The 17,677-nt window shown below is 49.4% G+C and overlaps 8 protein-coding genes across 8 annotated transcripts; 4 read left to right on the forward strand and 4 right to left on the reverse strand.

Annotated features, from left to right (window-relative positions):
- Positions 1–611: 611 nt before the first annotated feature.
- Positions 612–1,853, reverse strand: BGZ61DRAFT_372115 (cystathionine gamma-synthase; the record flags this gene model as incomplete). The annotated part of the gene is made up of 1 exon (XM_046242155.1): positions 612–1,853. The coding sequence occupies one exon, from the start codon at positions 1,851–1,853 to the stop codon at positions 612–614; it is 1,242 nt and encodes a 413-aa protein (XP_046094978.1).
- A 467-nt stretch (positions 1,854–2,320) lies between these two features.
- On the forward strand, positions 2,321–3,730 carry BGZ61DRAFT_510776 (uncharacterized protein; the record flags this gene model as incomplete). The annotated part of the gene is made up of 1 exon (XM_046252081.1): positions 2,321–3,730. One exon carries the CDS (start codon positions 2,321–2,323, stop codon positions 3,728–3,730), a length of 1,410 nt encoding a protein of 469 aa, XP_046094979.1.
- A 1,199-nt stretch (positions 3,731–4,929) lies between these two features.
- Positions 4,930–7,240, forward strand: BGZ61DRAFT_466381 (fungal-specific transcription factor domain-containing protein). Its single transcript, XM_046247669.1, has 5 exons — positions 4,930–5,043; positions 5,105–5,277; positions 5,333–5,650; positions 5,708–6,273; positions 6,323–7,240. The coding sequence occupies exons 1-5, from the start codon at positions 5,018–5,020 to the stop codon at positions 7,169–7,171; spliced, it is 1,932 nt and encodes a 643-aa protein (XP_046094980.1). The 5' UTR covers positions 4,930–5,017; the 3' UTR covers positions 7,172–7,240.
- Positions 7,241–11,136: 3,896 nt separating this feature from the next.
- Positions 11,137–11,637, reverse strand: BGZ61DRAFT_486541 (uncharacterized protein; the record flags this gene model as incomplete). The annotated part of the gene is made up of 1 exon (XM_046249873.1): positions 11,137–11,637. One exon carries the CDS (start codon positions 11,635–11,637, stop codon positions 11,137–11,139), a length of 501 nt encoding a protein of 166 aa, XP_046094981.1.
- A 1,030-nt stretch (positions 11,638–12,667) lies between these two features.
- BGZ61DRAFT_540865 (uncharacterized protein) lies at positions 12,668–13,439 on the reverse strand (the record flags this gene model as incomplete). The annotated part of the gene is made up of 4 exons (XM_046254966.1): positions 12,668–12,985; positions 13,042–13,094; positions 13,147–13,261; positions 13,323–13,439. 4 exons carry the CDS (start codon positions 13,437–13,439, stop codon positions 12,668–12,670), a joined length of 603 nt encoding a protein of 200 aa, XP_046094982.1.
- A 785-nt stretch (positions 13,440–14,224) lies between these two features.
- Positions 14,225–14,527, forward strand: BGZ61DRAFT_540866 (uncharacterized protein; the record flags this gene model as incomplete). The annotated part of the gene is made up of 1 exon (XM_046254967.1): positions 14,225–14,527. The coding sequence occupies one exon, from the start codon at positions 14,225–14,227 to the stop codon at positions 14,525–14,527; it is 303 nt and encodes a 100-aa protein (XP_046094983.1).
- BGZ61DRAFT_594401 (uncharacterized protein) lies at positions 14,440–15,943 on the forward strand (the record flags this gene model as incomplete). Its single annotated transcript, XM_046256849.1, has 2 exons — positions 14,440–15,729; positions 15,782–15,943. The coding sequence occupies exons 1-2, from the start codon at positions 14,629–14,631 to the stop codon at positions 15,941–15,943; spliced, it is 1,263 nt and encodes a 420-aa protein (XP_046094984.1). The 5' UTR covers positions 14,440–14,628.
- BGZ61DRAFT_568666 (uncharacterized protein) lies at positions 15,808–17,454 on the reverse strand. Its single transcript, XM_046256006.1, has 2 exons — positions 16,167–17,454; positions 15,808–16,117 (listed from the first exon to the last, which is right to left on the reverse strand). The coding sequence occupies exons 1-2, from the start codon at positions 17,424–17,426 to the stop codon at positions 15,953–15,955; spliced, it is 1,425 nt and encodes a 474-aa protein (XP_046094985.1). The 5' UTR covers positions 17,427–17,454; the 3' UTR covers positions 15,808–15,952.
- Positions 17,455–17,677: the final 223 nt, after the last annotated feature.

A 17,677-nucleotide genomic window follows, 5' to 3' on the forward strand; every position in this document is an offset into this window, starting at 1 on the left:
GCCTTGATAGACATCTTGGCTGTTGAATTCCCTGTTAGATGAGCAGATGACCAAGCTTCGCCATCTTAACCCAAAGGCTACTGGGATCCGGTCTTTCTATCACACTTGCACTGGAATCGGACGCATTTATGACGGGACAAGAGCACGAACGAGATCAAGTGCGACTTGGGCAAAATGATGGTTCGTAAGGAGAGAAAGAGATTCCTAAGGAAAGCTCTGACTTAAGCTATTTACACAATATTCATAAAGTGAGACTATTTATAAAGTATGAAAGTCACATGATCGTTCCCTCACAGCATTGAGGTTCGCTTGGGCTATGGTGGCGAGAGTCTTTGTGCGCCAGGACGCGTCGCCGAGATCCACGCGTCAGGATAGCCCACATTCACCGAGTCCATTTCGTCGGGCATTCTGCCCCAGGACGGGATGTCCAGTCGCCAAAGAACCTAGAAGTGATTGACTGACCGATTACCTTAACGTTTCGGGGATCCGTCCCTTTCTTCTTTAGAAGCGCGGGTTCTGGCATCCGGGTACAAACTGAAAAACACAGGGTACCCTGCATTAGCATCATCTAGGCTTCCAGCATCAGAGCTCCTGGGGTCCCATGACTCTATTTAACTTTCTGTCAAGGCGAGGAATGCCGTTGCCAAATCATCCCGCAGATCTTCCCAGTTTTCAACGCCGATGGAGAAACGCAGCAATGTGGCATCGATTCTCTCATCGCTCATCCGCCGCCACTCTATCAAGCTTTCAACACCTCCAAGGCTAGTGGCGTGGTGGAATAGGCGGAGCTTGCTTGGCAGCTGGCGAGCGTCCTGTTCCGTCTTCATCCATAATGCAAACACAGGACCGAAGCCATTCGGCATCTGGTTGCGTAGCCAGCCCTCTTCAATATCTCCCGTCTGCAAGCTGGCGTGGACAACTTTATCCACAACCTGAGCAACAGCACGTCCGGCAGGATCAGTGCCCGTTGCACCGGATGTCAGGCTGTGATGCAGCCAGTTGACCAAACGCTCGGCATTGCGGCTCTGGGCTTGCACACGCAGTTGAAGCGTACGCAGACTGCGCAAGCCCAACCAACTTTCCATGTTCCCCATGACGCTGCCAAGACAGCTGCGCTCATGTAGAAGCTCCCAGAACCAGCTTTCTCGCTCCTTTGAAACGGCCAGCACGCCGCAGAGCATGTCGCTGTGACCACCGAGATACTTGGTACCGCTATGCATCACCACATCGGCACCGAGAGCCAGGGGATCTTGCAAGCCTGGAGGTCCAAAGGTGGAATCGACAGTGAGATACGCACCCCGCTTGTGGGCCTTCTCGGCGAAGGCCTTGATATTATAGGCGTCTCCATATGGGTTGAGCGGAGTTTCAAGATGAACCACGTCGCCCTTGCCCAGGCCAAGCTCGTCCCAGGTTGACTCATTGTGCAAGTCGGCCAGCTTCAGCCCGTGCATCTTGGTGTGCAAGGCCAAAACTCCGTGACAACCATGATAGCCACCCACGCTATCCTGGCCGATGGCAACCACGTTGGGTCTGAGATACACCATCATGGCGTGAAAAGCGGCCAGGCCGGATGAGTACGTGACGGCATGAGCGTGCAGAAGACTTGATAGCAACGCCTCCAGGCGGGTCGTGTTGGGAGCAGACTCTCGACTGTAAACTGGAGGAAAGTCGGTTGACTCAGGCTTTGGAAGTTCATGCTCGGGTACAAGCTCGTCTGGATTGCCGACGTAGCGGTAGGTTGTCGAGACATGAAGTGCGGGGGCGACGTCGGTACCCTTATTCAGCCAATCATCACCATGAACCGCGAGGGTTTCAGGACGATAGCCCTGCGAAACGTCTGCGTTGGGGACCATTTTGAAACGGGACAAGAAGAATGAGGGCACACGTCGAGGTAATAGTGGGGTCATTGGGGGGCTATGGGATACTAATTACCCTGGGTCTTGTCTTTATATACCCTTGGATCCATGGATCCAGCCGACCGATTCGTGGCTTGAGACAACCCCTCATGACGGCTCTAAGGCACTAGTCGAGGTTCGGCGCGCCCTCCCGTCGACAATAGGGCGTGACAGTGCCCATTTTTTCCTTGTGTCACAGGGGAGAACGAGAGGCTCAAAGAGGAAGTCCTGAGGCAAGAGATGCATGACGCCAAACTCCCCAAAGATTAGCTCATTGTGTAAGAGTCAGTCCCAGAGCCCCAAACGGGTCACTTCGGGAATCTAGAATCGTAAATAACCGAAGCAACAGCCTGAACCAGAATCATCACGTCGCCGCACTTTTTCATCTAGAAACTCCCAAACTCCCACCCGCCCTTTCTGAAAGAATGCTTCTTCACCTTCTGCAATGGTTTCAAGCCACTTTAAAGGCCTCCACGATCATTTCCGGAGCCATAGCTCTAATTATTCCACTATGCATTGCCTTAGCGGTTGTTATCAGCACTGGAGGTGTCTTTATAGCACCGAGGCACCTGAGACACCTGCGAAGGCTCGGCGTATCCGCCAGCAACATGGCGGACCAGTATGATCCCAAATTCGACATACCAGAAGGTACCACATCCGGTGGACCGATACGTATCAAGGCGATGTACATCCATCCCATCAAGTCATGCGGGCCTATCGAGGTGAATCGCGCCTTGCTCACCAAGTCCGGGTTTATGTACGACAGATGTTTCGCTTTTGCAACGGAAATCATCAAGACCGACACAGACGCGGGGACGGGATGGCGATTCATCAGCCAGCGCACCAAGCCAATGATGTCCCAGATTCAGACAGAGTTATGGCTTCCGCAAATGAAGAGCAATCCACACGACCCCCTCGTTCAGGCAGGCGGGTGTGTCGTTCTGAAATTCCCAGACCCGGATGATTCTAGCTGGACCACTCAGCTTGAAACTCTTTTTCATACGTGGAGGCCCTACGCGACGCCAGAGCTTTCCTTTGTCGTACCCCTCCACCCTACACCCGCCCAAATGCTCGAATTTCAGATTGGGCTGAAGACATTCACCATCCACAACCGCGATGCAAAAGGCTTCGATATGGGGAAAATCCCTTCTGTTGCAACAGCGCTACCGAAACTCAAGAAGCTTCTCAGAATCTCACAGAATCAAAACCTCACCCTGCTGCGATGTACGCCGGATTCTCTTACCCGTACCGATACGAATCTGGCACCACTGGACTACATTGGTTCGCCGGCAGTACACGGCTACACGGATCAGCAACCTGTCAATATTAACAGCTTGTCCTCGGTCCACGCAGTATCGGCGGTCCTTCCTCCGGAGAATCAGCCCCTCAACGCACTTCGTTTCCGCGCAAATATATGGATCACCGGGACGCCTGCATACGCAGAGGAGACTTGGAAACGATATCGCATCCTGCCAAAGATTGCTAGTACGGAACTGCGAGCTAGTGTGGCGCCGACGTTGTCTGTTGTGTGCCGCACGTCTCGATGTACAATGCCTAACGTTGATCCGGGGACGGGGACATTTGACAGAGACATCCCGCCTCCACACAAGAAAAAAGGTAGACCACAACCAAGCACAACGTTAGTGGAGCACCGTACGGTCGAATCCGGAAATAGAATGGCGCTTGGCTACATAGGCATGCATTGCGTGCCCGAGGATCGGAGTTTGAACGAGGCTGAGGAACGGAAAGCAGGCTTATACGTTGAAGTCGGCGATGAGATCGAGGTTCTGGAACAAGACGTACATCTCTATGGATCAACGGGTAATGACTACTAGAATTTATTAGCATTAAAGTTATGGCAGGGCAATTATCGGTACCTTGAGATGCAACAGGATGCGCCGAGATGGGAGAACTGAGGGACGAATGTACTTGTGAATGGTTCCTGTGAATCCTGTCTGACGCAGTATCCCCAACAGATGATGCACTCTCGATTGGATCGATCATGGCAAGATGGAGGGGGTGGAGATGATACTTTCCCAAGCGTTGGCGGACCTGAAGAGAGAGTGCGCACTTTCGCGGACTAGCGACTTACTAGTAGAAACCAGGTAATATTTTAAAAGTATATTAATAATATAGGTGGGGTTCCAGTACAGTACGGCACTAACCATATGTGGATGCGAAGGCAATCAAGTCCGAGAGGGTCCACTTTGGAGCAAAGCCTGATAAACACTCCTTGATTGACAAGTGGACCGGGCTAGGACGGAGAAAGGTTCATGAGTTTGATTGGTAGACCCCAGGGCCTTTGTCCGTGACTATGATTGGCGCTCCGAGCTGGTACGTAGTTTGATTTCCGTAGCTTCGACACACAAGGCTTCCTCGTGCATAAAGGTCCTCCCACGGACCGACAAGTAAATTGGAGCCAAGAAATTATCTCAATCTTAGTCTATACAGATGGACAGAAGGTGCAACACCAGCCTGTTATACAACCGATCCCAACTCCTCCACGACTACCACGAATTTGACCTCGATGTCGGTTCACTGTTGATGGTAATTGCTTGGGAGGCATTCGTCGGGGTGACACATGGCCGGACAAACCCCGGGCTTTTCTTATACGATCACCGTTGGATATAATTGAGTCATTCCTTTGCATCCAATTGAATCCACAATCACGTTGCGGACAGTCATCACACCTGCTACACAAGCCATGGGGTTGAACTTCCAAGCAGGTTTCCCTTTCCCTTACACCTTTATTAATAGGCAAGGTCTCTATTCCTGGAGATCTATGAAATGATGAAAACGACTCTTTCAGTTTCTCATGTATCACGGTATATGATGGTAGGGCATGAGTTGGATATTCGAGAAAATTGTATGGAGGTGTCGTAAATAGTTCCAGATTGGGATTAGCTCTGTGTGAGTTTTGAATTTTGTCTTGGAAACCTATTGGTGCCTTAGATCTTAGGATTAGACTAAAGGTTGGCGACCCCTCACCACCTTCGGCCACTGGATCTGAGTTTTCATTGACTGGCTTCATTGTGGACAGATGTAAAGAGTCGTAGAGAATACGCGCACGCTCACTTGAGTAGAGCGATGGAAGTCTAAACATTACCATTCGAACTACATCAATGAACCGGCTAAATTCATTTACAGGGTATGCTTCAGCCATTCACGACCCCACTGCCGTTTCCGTCTCCCATACTGATAAAACCCAGCTGCTGGACGTGCAAAGCTCGGAAGATAAGATGTGACGAGAGGGAGATAGCTTGTGAAAATTGTGAGAAGAAAGGCATTGCCTGTGGTGGTTATGATGTCCGACTCCAATGGGTATCAAACCCGCTCGCTCCACCTGTCGCGTCCGCAAGAGGGCGAAGAACTATCAAGTTAGGTAAGAGGACTACTACTGTAGATTATCCGAGGCTGTATAACTAAACCCCACTGAGACAAGGATTCCGGTAATCGGCACCGCATAGAAGACATTGATGGCTTTCTGGCCGACATCGATAATGACACTGAGACCGGAGTTTCGTCCACAAGAGGCCCGTTTTCTGCCTTTCCAGCTAATATTCACGGTTGCCAACGGCTTGATGCCCTCGCACCATCATACATCACTTGTTTCTCGGTTACTGATTTCCCGTCTGGAGATAATAGAAGTGGTGTATATGCTTCCCCTAGAGAAGCTAATCGCGACGACGACGAGGGCACACAATCACCCAACTTGTGGGCCTCGAGAACCATCTCAAAGTTAAGTCTATCAGAAGGTGAGGAATGCTTAGAGTCATTGCCAGTGATAAGTACCCACTAATCTCTGATTAAAGACAGTGACCAGCCTCGGGAGATAGAAGAAGGAGTGAGAGAAAACAGCGAATCCTTCAGAGCTCTAGTAAACCAAAGCAGCGCAACCTCACAGTACGACGTTGGTTCACCAGCCGACTCAGTCACGACGTACTCGGCATCCCTAGCTTCATCTAGTTGCGAATTTTCAATTCGAAACATCACAACAAGGCTATTTGGGGATTATCAAGCTGACCTCTTGATTAACCACTACAACTCTCACATTGCTGATCTCATGCAGCCAATAGCTCATGCAGAAAACGTGTTTCGTGGAATATACCTTTCTACGGCGCTTGAAGGATCGGTTATATGCATGTCAAATCCAAACACGTCCAAAGCTCTAGCCTATTCAGCAATCTATCACTCCCTGCTTGCATCTTCAGCATTCCACCTCTGGAACTGCAACAAGACACAAACCAAGTATCAACAAATTGGCATCAGGCATAGATACCAAGCAACTTGTTTCTTACAAGGCGCTGTCAATGCTTCAACTCCCGGTACAGATTATCAAGTTTTCATGACGGCGATGCTGTCCTTGCTCAGCATTGGGGTAAGCGCTTCTATGCACAATCCCTCAATGCAGGCTAACATGTATCAAGACCATGTCAGGAGACGGTAATGACTTCATCGTGCATATAAATGCAACCGCGCAGTTGCGGAACTTACGGGGCCAGTGGAAAGTAATCAGCCACTCTACTCGAAAACTCAACGCAATCAGCGCGTTCTTGGCCATTCTAGCTCAGACTACGTCCTTCCAACCCACCCAATCGCCAGAGCACACAAGCTCAACTTCAGATGACATTCTAGTTCAATCTAGCAACTGCTATGAGCACATCTATGGAATTACCCCATCCATCGCAGCAGCAATCCAGGAAGCATGCCGCCTTGCAGGTCTTCTCTCGCAGTATAACGGGCGACTACAGAACTCTATACCAAGCGATACTCTTGACAGGTGCGAGGAACTTGGTGATAGATTACTCGCCTGGAAACTTTCATCTGAAAGCGTAATGTCAATCTCACCAAATGACGACCTGATGCTGAGGATTTTTACACAACAAGCCAATGCATGGCATCGTGCGGCACTCATCTACTATTATCGACGCATCCAGCGTTTCAGCTCCGAAGACCTTGTGGACAATGTACAGTACGTGGCCGAACAAATGCATGCAGTTGAAGATGCAAAGGCGCAAATCTCGCAGGAGCCGGTAATGGCCCCTATCACTTGGCCAGGGTTTATAGCGTCATGTGAAGCCATTGGGCCTCAGCGAGACTTGTTGATAAAATGGTGGAAAAGACTTGAGAGATATAATATTGGGAATATTACAAGACAATGGGAAATTGTGCAGGAACTTTGGAGAGCAGATGACCAGATGCGGCAGACGGGCCTAGGTGCTACCGACTGGACGGATTCCTTTCGCACTCTGGGATTCAGCGTGTTGGCGGTCTAACGTTTAGGATACAGTGTATTCTCCTAGTAATGTGACGAAGGAAAAAGCAACACGAGAAATCCGTGTCTGCCAGATGTTGTTCTCCTTGCAGCAATGAATCCGGAAGGAAGATTGGCTCGTGATCCGTCGTCACCTTCGCATACACCACGTCCCCTTGCCCCAGGGCTTTTTGCATCGTTTCCATCATCATCAGAGTCCCATTTAGTGGCATGAGCTCACTCTCCATCTTGCCGCCCCGAGCACACCTTGACGTCTCATCTGCTTCCCAGAAGAAGCTATGTCTCCGATTGACGCGTGCATCATCCTTCGGGACCGGGCATTCCACTATTTCAACACGATTGCCACCGCCTCTTCTTGTCACAAGAAAATTGGTTGGCCGATATGCTGAGTGAGTGACGGATATCTTGCCCTCAGAACCCTGAATGCGAATGCTATAAGCGTTGCCTAATTCCTCAACGTCTGTAATCACCCTGAGAGAAGTTATAGCAATGCCAAGGGTGCCGTGCTGCGAAAAGTGGTAAATAATGGCGACATTTTCGTCTGTCCTAGTATGATGTATGATACTTGGTCATAGCTGATGAAATAATGGGTGGTTCCTTCTCTACCTCCAGTTACAAGTGGTATAAGACCTGATAAACCCAAGTGAAGGGGTAGGCACCAATATGGAATAATGTACTGCCTGCTAAATTAAAATTTACCATGCGGTGCGAAGCTAGGAAGCTTAAATTCCCGGCCTCTCTCTTGACTTTGTTGAAGGAGAGATCTGCAAGACTCGTGATACATTTCCTACCTCTCCTCTACACACAAGGTCACGTATCTTCTTGCTAATAGGCATAAACGTAGCCCACATAGCCTCAATGACGAACACGTTCTTCTTTCGTGCGAGGTTCACAAGACAGCCAGCTTGCTCGGCAGTAACTGTAAACGGCTTCTCGCAAAGAACGTGCTTCCTAGCTTGTAGTGCTAGGATGCCATTTTGGAAGGTGGTGGGAATGCGGGGTAGTGACGTCGACGATATCAACATCTTGGTCAACCACAAGTCGGAATAATGTCCATAGATGGCTACATCATAGTTGACGTTCAGTTTTGTTCGAAGGCCGCGGCATTTTCAAGGCGCCAAGATGACACAGCCATGACCCGATGGCTCACGTCGGAAACGTCCCGAGTTGTTGGGTCGGTACAAAGATCTTGGCTGAAAGCTGAAGAACAACTGTCAATGTGTAATTCCAGTAGCCTATTTGAGGAAAGACAGACCTTCTGCGATGGAACCTGTGGCCATAATGCCCCAGCGTACGATAAATTGAGATGCCATTCTGCTTTGAAGTGTCTCTATTGTGGGTGTCAATGCGCGGACTGTATGATACATGTATGTGGGAATCGAATTTCGACGAGTGCCACGGTCAACTACCATGCATTACCCACCTGCGGCTAAGACCCCTCTACCAATAAGCAAAAATAAAATTTCCCCATACAAAATGCACTTTTTCAACCTCATGGGAAAAAGTCACCAAAAATAATGAAAATACAATTATTTACGAAATTGAGTTTAGAATTGAATAAAATTTAATATTTTCTCGGTCTTTTAACTTCACGGCCTGTGCGGGTGCGTACGGCGGGTAACTCTTCCGCCTCCGAATTTGAACTTTCATCATCCTCCATCCCTCCTACCTCGATCACATCCTCCACAGCCCCTGTTTCTTCATTTGCTTGGATTGGCTCGTGAATAGTTTCACCAGCCACTAGAGCCTCGGCTAATGGCATGAACTTCTTGTTGGGATTGGGTATGGCCTTTCTCTTCTTGACTCTGCTCAACCGGCCGACATCCTCCTCCAGAATGGTGATTCTTGCGCTCAGGGAGGCTATCTTTGACTCCTGGGCTTCAAACCCTTTCGATATCACAGAATACCGTCTTCTGGTTGAAGGGCTCTTGTTCTTTCCCAGATCTCTGATATGACGGCTGGTCTTTGGCGTATTATCAGAGTCGCGTTGCTCGTCGCTGAGGCCCTCTGATGCAGGCGTCGTTTCCTTCTTGTCTGGTTGAATCTCCGGATGTATGAGGGCTTTCCGTCGTGAAATTGGCCAATTTCCAGTCACTCTCCAACCTGAGAGGATATTTTTCTTAGTCATACCCACTTCCCTGGCTTTGGCATAGGCCTTGATAAAGTTCACCTTATCCACCGGCGCAGAATCAGTCAGGCTTGTCAGTTTTTGGAGTTCATTGCGATATGCAGCCTTGGAGGCATTAAAAACGCCATTATCTAGCGGTTGTAGGCCATGAGAGCAATGAGCCGGCAGGTAACAACAATATACGTTGCTCAAAAAGCAGGTGGTCATCCATTCATCCTTATGTTTGAATTAGTGAGGTTAATGACTCAGAGCAGTGAGACACGTACAGATACATGGCTTCCATGGCCATCTAATATTATGAGTCTGGCATCAGACACATCTGCTGGCTGGGTTTGAGGCAGGTAGACCCCTTTGAGCCACTCAACTGCGATATGGTTGTCCGTCCAGCCGTTGTCGGACGTGATATAATACCAGTCGGCTATCTTCCTGAACTCATCGATAAACCACTGCTGCTGAAGTTCTTTGCCCTTGAAAATAATCCCTGGTTTCAGAAGACGGCCATCTGCAGTCACGGCTTCGATAAAGCTAGTCCAAGCGCGGGACTGAGTGCCTTTGAGGAAGGCCTTCCTCTTGGGATCGCTACTGCCGATAACCAAGGAATCCAGCCCTAGATTCGCAATGGATTAGTGAGGTTTATGATAAATAACGATAAATACTCACCAAATCCAGCCATGATACCGCCCTCGTCGACATTAACTGTGTTCTCAGGCTTGATCCAACCGTACTCCGACTCGCGGATATCGAAGTACCAATTGACGGCCATTGGGGTAAAAGAATTGAATCTTGAGGCCTCCTGACGTTTCCCTATCTTCGTCTTGATAGCTGGATGGCGTTTCATGAACCTGGATATCCAGTGTACACCGATAGGCCTTTCCCGGCTTTGTTGTCTCAAGAGGGCAGCGACGGTAGCGCGAACTTGACTGTGGGAAGGGGCATAGCCCAAGGCCTCTTGTCTCAGTATCCAGGTGACTAATCTGGCCTCTTGAGACTTGGATAACAACTGGGCAGGCTGGGTGACTTCAGATTTAGACGGTATGCCTCTCAGTCGGCGAGAAAGAGTGGTCTGAGGGATGCCATGCTTCTGGGCGGCTTGGTCCTGGGAGAGGCCGTTATCTGTGACATCCAGTATGGCTTCAATAACATCGTCCTCTGTATAAGACGTTCGAGGCATTTTCGAGGCGATTATAGAAGGCTGGTGAGATAAAAATTCGATGTAGCTTTGGGGAGGCCAGTTCGTGGAGGAGGCATTGATAGAAATTTTACATTAGTGCCATGCGACAAAACCGCTTATGTAATGTAAAAAGAAATAGGATAATACGAAACAGCATGAAACTCTCAATAAGACACAGCTTGTTTCATGTAAATAACTTCAAATTTGGCCAAGCACCGTGAAAGTGAAGTTGGGCATTTTGTATGGGGAAATTTTATTTTTGCTTATCGGTAGAGGGGTCTTAGCCGCAGGTGGGTAATGCATGGTATATATGACGAGGATTAACGTTTTGGGGGTACGCACCAGTTTTGGGTGTAGATAACCTGAATATGAACCAAGCCTTGGCACTCAGATATTTGACCGAAATAACAAGATATCGCACTGGTGGGGGAAGCCGCACTTACTTTTAGGGGGTCTCAAATTTAACTGTCACGGACCTATAATTCACACAACGCCTTACAGTATAACTTCTGCAGATGTTTCATTTCTATTCTCTGTATGAGCTCTGTACAATTTTGATTAGATAATGGATTAAGAGAATGAACAGGGGATTTACTTGAGTTTGGGATGTCTAGATTTTGGTTAGGCAATGTAAGTGCTGGGAAGGTTTATCTTATTAACTCTTCTTCTACAGAGATTCTACAGAGAGGTCAACTTCGTCGGCGCACCCGCCGTACCCCATCCCGCGAGCGTCTACTCGCGGTCGCAGCTTATCTTGGTCAAGGCAGACGACACAACGTTCCCGAACGGCGACACCTGGAAGTGCCTGACCTGCGGCCTTCCTCACGACCGGACCAGCATGTGGGATAACCCCCAAGCGTTCATCGACGGCAAGCGTGTCCTCGCTGGCCTCCGCATAGTCGACTGCGGCGAGCACCATCTGTCGAGCGACGAGTGCACGCCGGAGAGCACGAGCATCCATCCCATCCGGTAGAACATAACCCCCGACGGCTCGGGGCCTGGTGGCGAGCTTCGGTAACTCCGCCTGCACCCCGACAACGTCAATGCTGTCGTGGTCAGGGCCAGTTGCCAAGCCAGCCCAGGTGTTGTCCTGGTGTAAGGCGTTGCCGATAGCGTCACCTGTCTTGTCCCAGTTGGCGAACTCGTCTATCTCGTCAGTGGTGGTCATGTCAGTGGCTGCTTAAGGATGTATGTCGTTGTAGTCAAGAGAAAGGTATGCGTCTCATCTGGCACTGAGGCCGCTTTGGTTTCCAGCCGCCGTTAGGTTATGCTGGCAAGTGGTTCCAACTTGGAACTACGCTAGAAAGGGCCGGTCTGTATCACAGTAAAAGTATATCAGAAGCAAGAAATCAAGTTACAGGCGAAATATTTAACTAATGTTTACCTAGCGAACATGTAACTCTGATGCATAGAACCAGTTTAGAGGACGGATTATTTTAGCCAATTAAAGAGCGCCAAGGTTTCTTTGTCGGGATCCACTCGCAACCGAAAGATGCGTTCGGTTAAGTAGCTCCTTGCTAGAAGTGTACGGAAGGCCGGAGGGATCAACTGGTCATAACCCCCCTGGCCTCACAGACCCTTGCCAATTGTCTCTTAGGTCGACCCTGGCGTGTGAGCCCATTCCTGCTTAGATAAATATCACTCTTGGCCACATACGCTGCTCCCAAAGCAGCCAAGTGCCAGAGCTGAGGCAGTGGCACTACGGCAGTATTGCTCGGATGATTCCATTCGCAATTTGCCGTTCTCTAGTCAACCCCAGATCTACAATTGCCAGTTGTTATGATAATATATATCTCTGTATGTAACCATACTGTACCGGCTTCATATATACAAACTACCATTCTCATCTCTACTATAAGAGAGTGCTCTTCTTCTTATACTTGAACTTGAACTGAAATCACTCTTCCTCCCATTATTATCTACAGGTAAACCTTCTGTCTCTTTTACACAAGCCCATCATGCCTTCTACTTTGACTCCATTCTGTTCTATTGGGGGAGGCAGGCATGCCAGCTTCCAAGCTAAGAACCCCCGTGCAGTTTGCTGCCCCCATTGTGGACAACAGTTCAAACCGATCACTGATTGTGTTGATCTTACGGACGACGATGAAGATGCCCCTATTCCTACTGCCGTCCCTACTTCTCGCCCCAACGAGCGCCGCAAACTATCATCAACGATTATTCCTACCAATCGCTCGACTTCACTCCCCGCTGGTATCGAAAATGCCACGCTTGACGCAATGGCTAGGCGTCAAGAAAGCATTGCCAATACGGGCCGCAAAGACCCAATTGCTATTGGGGTTCAAGCTACATTCTGGGTTGGTGCTGGAGCCTATGAATATATTGGCGACATTAAGACCAGCTGCAGGACCCCGGTCAGCAGCACCGCAAGCGCGTAGTTGCTGTGCTGCGCGCTGTGCTGCAGAGTGCCAGGCATCGTCGGGATCTTTATTTACATCGTCGATCAGCCGGTTCAATTCCCAGAAGGCACGCACAGCAGAGACGGCACCAGCGGGGACCTTTGATAGCAACTGATTAGCATCTGATTCGTAGAGAGTCGGTATTGTTTACTCACTGGCCGACACGTGTGACCGTTCTTTGCGCAGTCCCAGCAGGCAGCACCAGTATCTGTCCGTATAAGTTAGCCTGGAAAAGCTTCTACGACAGAATAGCCACTTACTATCCTGAGAGGCACACTCATGCCCAGGGTTCTTGGTAGCGCGGGTAACACAGGGGCGGCAGGGGAAGTCACGCGCCGAGCCGATCGGAGGGGCCTTCTTCTTTTGTGCCCTCTTCTTACCCAAACAAATGTAATCAGTAACGATACCTTGTGCAGAGCAGCCGGGTGGACCGTACGGTGATCTTGCTCGCGGATTTGCGGGTGCTGGACTGGACTCTTCCCTTATTGTTGACAATTTTGTCGCTGTTGGACTGCAGTCCACCAGACGCGCGTACAGCGTCTACGTTTGCCATGACTAATGTAAGTCGATGGCGCACAGTTATGTTGCACTACGCTTCTCATTAAAAGCACCTTGGTGACAGTTAGAAGAGCCCAATTCGTTTCCTTGGTGACGATAATGAGAACAGAGCGGAAAACTCATTTAACGTATGTGATAAGCATGCCGGTCAAACAAGCTTGCCGGACACTTATACTGTACAGCTAAAAGTAACAATATTAGATTTTTGAAAACGGGATATATAACTATTAAAAATATAAAAAAATCATTTTTAGATATTTAAAAAAAAAGAAAACAGTATAGTATTTTTCTTAAATTTTTAATTAGCTTATTATATATAAAAATATAAAGATACACAGTGCGAATAGGTTTTTTCTTAATAACTTTATAAAAAGAAATAAGCAAAATTTTATAAAAAGCTTTTATATAATATATTATATAATTAACCTATATTCTAAGTTTTAGCAATTTTAGGCTTAGTTCTGATTTTTAAGAAATTTTTAAAAATTACGATTTAAGGTATAAAATGTAAGTGACCGGTATACTTGTTTGACCGGCATGCTTATCATGCACGTTATCAATAGGCCACTTGAGGCGTTCTTGAATTGATCCGCGTCCAAGCTATTCCTAATGAGTGGTGTCCGCCATCCCATTAGTTGATCTAGTCCGCAGCGAGGCAGCAGCAAAAGCGCGACGGTCCGCGCCGATCGCGTTGCTCAAATAGGGGTTCCAGCCACAAATCCCCTTGCATTAAACACCACGACCTCGTCCTTGCCTTGGTTCTCATCCCTACCTATTGTCATGGCTCGGCCACTCAACCCAATCGATCAATTTCGCGACTATGTCAGCTTGCTGTACCTCAATGGCGTCTCGCGAAGCCAGATCAGATATAAGCTGCGGAAACGTTACAATGTCACTGTCAACCTTAGCACAATCTCGCGGCGGGTGGCCAGCTGGGGACTTCCGCGTCAACAATCACGCACTATTGAGACTCCAGAGCTCATGGAAGCTATTCACGACCTTATCTTCCGTGTTGGCCTTACCGAGAAGCAGACCTTGAGTGTTCTCAGAGGCAAGGCTGGCCTATCACTAAAAGAGGTTTGAAACGTATCAGACTCCACCGGGACCGTCGCTGGCTACGTCGCATAAACAGCGACGAGGAACGCCTTGCTTTGTTGGAGAAGACAGAGCAAGTTATTGTCGAGATGGCTCAACGATCTAATGCCATTGCAGGATACGGTCGAAGGTTTCTCCAGTCATATCTACGCCAACAACAGCAGCTTTGGGTACCCAGGGATCCCCTGTTTGAAATGTACAAAGTCATGTTCCCAAACGATGTCGAGATGCGCCGAAGGATGATGCGAAGGAAGAAAGGGCAGTTCCTCGTCCCGGGGCCGAACTACCAGTGGTGCATTGACGGCCATGACAAGCTGAAGGCATACGGTTTCGAGATATACGCCGCAATTGATGCATACTCCCGCAATATTGTCTGGTTCTACCTTGGCCACTCAGCCAGCACCGCCTTGAGTGTGTTGAAGCAGTATTTGGCTGCATGCGACGCTTATGGCTTGCGCCCATGGTACTTGCAGGCAGACCGGGGTAGCGAAACGCCACTGGTCGCAGCAGCCCATTGGAACTTTGCCTTAGCTGCTGGTGGGCGCGTGGAATGGAATGGCCAAGTCTTCCAGCAGGGCAAGCGGATGAAGGATTCCTACAAGGCGGCACCGAGTACGAAGAACGTCAAGATCGAGAAGTGGTGGGAGAGCATGCTTCACGTCTCTTCACGGCAGTGGGTGGACTACTTTTGGGAGCTTGCCAGAGATGGGGACTTTGACGGCGATATGCTCGAGGACCAGATTGCTATCTACGCTGTCTTCGAAGATGCGCTGCGTCAAGAGCTCTTCGATTTCGTGGAGGCGTGGAATCTACACAAAATTCGCCTTCAGAAGAACCGGCCTCATGTTGTGCACGGCCAACCTTGGATGAATTACCATTACCCTGACCCAAGCAAGGCTTGCAATTGGGGAATCCCCATCGACCGTACAGTTCTAGGCGAGCTGGCACAGCCACTGGCTGGCATCGACATCAGCACATGTCTTGAGCCAGAGACAAAGGAATGGTGCCGCGACGTTAACGAAATGGATTACCATAATGTAGTCCTCGGCGATCACCAGGAGCCTGACAAGTTGCGCCCATTGAAGCGCTTCTACCTTGCCCTTCGCGACAGGATCATTCGGCACATAGAGAGTGGACAACGGCCTACGCTAGCCTACCGTAGAGCACCGACCGGGGGAGTTGCCGAATATGTAAGATGCTATGTCTATCTCCGCATTAAAGTATCTAGTTAACTATGTATAGGAAGCACTACTTGCACGAGCAAATCAAGCCCATCAAGAGTTGCTTGCAGATATGGAACCAGCAGAACAGCCGCTTGTTGAACTTGGCGTTGAAGACGAAAATGGAAATGACATTGAGGGAATAAGTGATGACGAGGAGGACGCTGGCACCTCTGATGGGTAGCTTGAATAGTCAATCTCTCCTCTTTCTAGGTCGAGAGGCAAAGGTCATGGGGATCTTCGTGCCCCTAAAACGTGTTGAGTGGGCCGGGGGGATTCCTTCGACTGCATTATCCTCAAATTGTTGTGTTGGAGCTTGTTCGATAGATTCTGGTGTGACTGCCGACTGCAGGTTTATCTGCTGAGGTCAGTATTTCTCTGGGTGAAAATTTGGCCGGGATTCTTACGAACTCTGTTAAAAAACCTGCGTCATTCCCACGTTCGATCTCGTGGCCTTGGTCTGCCTCACGCTCATCCCCTTCCTCGTCGGAGACGCTGTCGAACACTAGATCGTCAACGGGATCCTCCAGATCGCTCAGATCTGCTGCATCCACCTTCACAACAATGTTGTCGACGATTGTGCTGCCCTCATCAACCGCCGGGTTCGAGTAGGAGGAAGCTGGAACTACGTTTTCCTGGTTGACTTGTCTCCCATTCTTCACACCCTTCTCTTTCTTGATCTGCCTCTCTTGCTTGATACGCTTCTTCAGCTCTGGGCTTAAGTCCTCCTGTTTAACCTTCCTTTTTTTGTCTTTCCTGACAGGCGTTAAGTACTCGTCTGGCCTTAGCGGGGTGATTGGCTCCTGCTTGTCAACCACATCGGTCGATGTCAGGACAACGAGCATCTTTACCTGCCCAGATTGGTTGTTCGAAAAGTGTCCAGAAGCGAGCATGCTTGACGGCGTCGTGTACTTATCGGTGTTGGGAACGGTGACGATTTTCTTGCCAGAAAAGGACGAAGCGTAAGAAAGATTCCAAAGCTCTTTGTTCGTTGGATCGATGGTGCTTGGGAGTGGACGCAGGTGCTCAAATAAGACCTGAGTGAATGAAGGCCAGGTAAGGAGGTCGGCCGCGCTAAACTTGATCACTGTATCATTTAGAGGCAGCACCGTCTCTGGGACCTCTATCGCAAGGCCATTGAAGTACCTGGTCTCCAAGCTCACGAGCAGGAGACTGATGTGGACCCATTGGTAGCCAGTGCGCTGCCGCTTAGGCTTTCTGGTGCTGCCTTTGGTGTTTTGAATGGCCTGACTGGCCGCCGATGCGATCGCCATGAATTGCGGATAGGGAGTATCGCTTGCCGGCTTAGAGGGATATAGGCGTGCCCGTGTATTCGCAGTCACTCCATTGGAGACAGGCACCGTGTTGGGCAGTAGTTGCGCGTACCCAATACCGGAAGACGATACTGGTTTTGGTCTGTCACGCATAAGCTGACTTGCTGGACTGGCTGGCTGTGGCGGAGAGTCTTCGACCTCAACCACCTCATCATAGGGGCCCGGAAGGGCTGGAGTTCTGGACCTGGCCCGACCTTGGGATTGAAAGGGGTTGGCTAAACCGCAACGGCCACAATAGTTTTCGCCAGCGTATATCGTGGTAAAGAGATCATGATGTTTCTTCCCGGCTTTGACGCAGTAGACATACTCAGGGGGAATGTCTAGGGGTTCCATTCTGTTTAAGGAGAGACCTTGGGCCAAGAGAAGCAAAGAATGAAACAAGTTGACATTGGGAACGAGATTTTAATGTTTACAAACATAACAATGTTGCCCTTTGCTACGATGAATGGTGATCACTAGACTCTCTTGAGCGTGAGATCGCCACGCTAGTCCTCTGCTGACCCGACTCGGGAACACTGCGCTGAGCCGCTGCTGGCTTACCAAGCTGTGTGCTCATACATAGGCGGTTGACACCTGGTGTGAAG

Source organism: Ilyonectria robusta (assembly GCF_021365365.1).
Source record: "Ilyonectria robusta strain PMI_751 chromosome Unknown BGZ61scaffold_49, whole genome shotgun sequence".
Taxonomy (NCBI): Eukaryota; Fungi; Ascomycota; class Sordariomycetes; order Hypocreales; family Nectriaceae; genus Ilyonectria; species Ilyonectria robusta.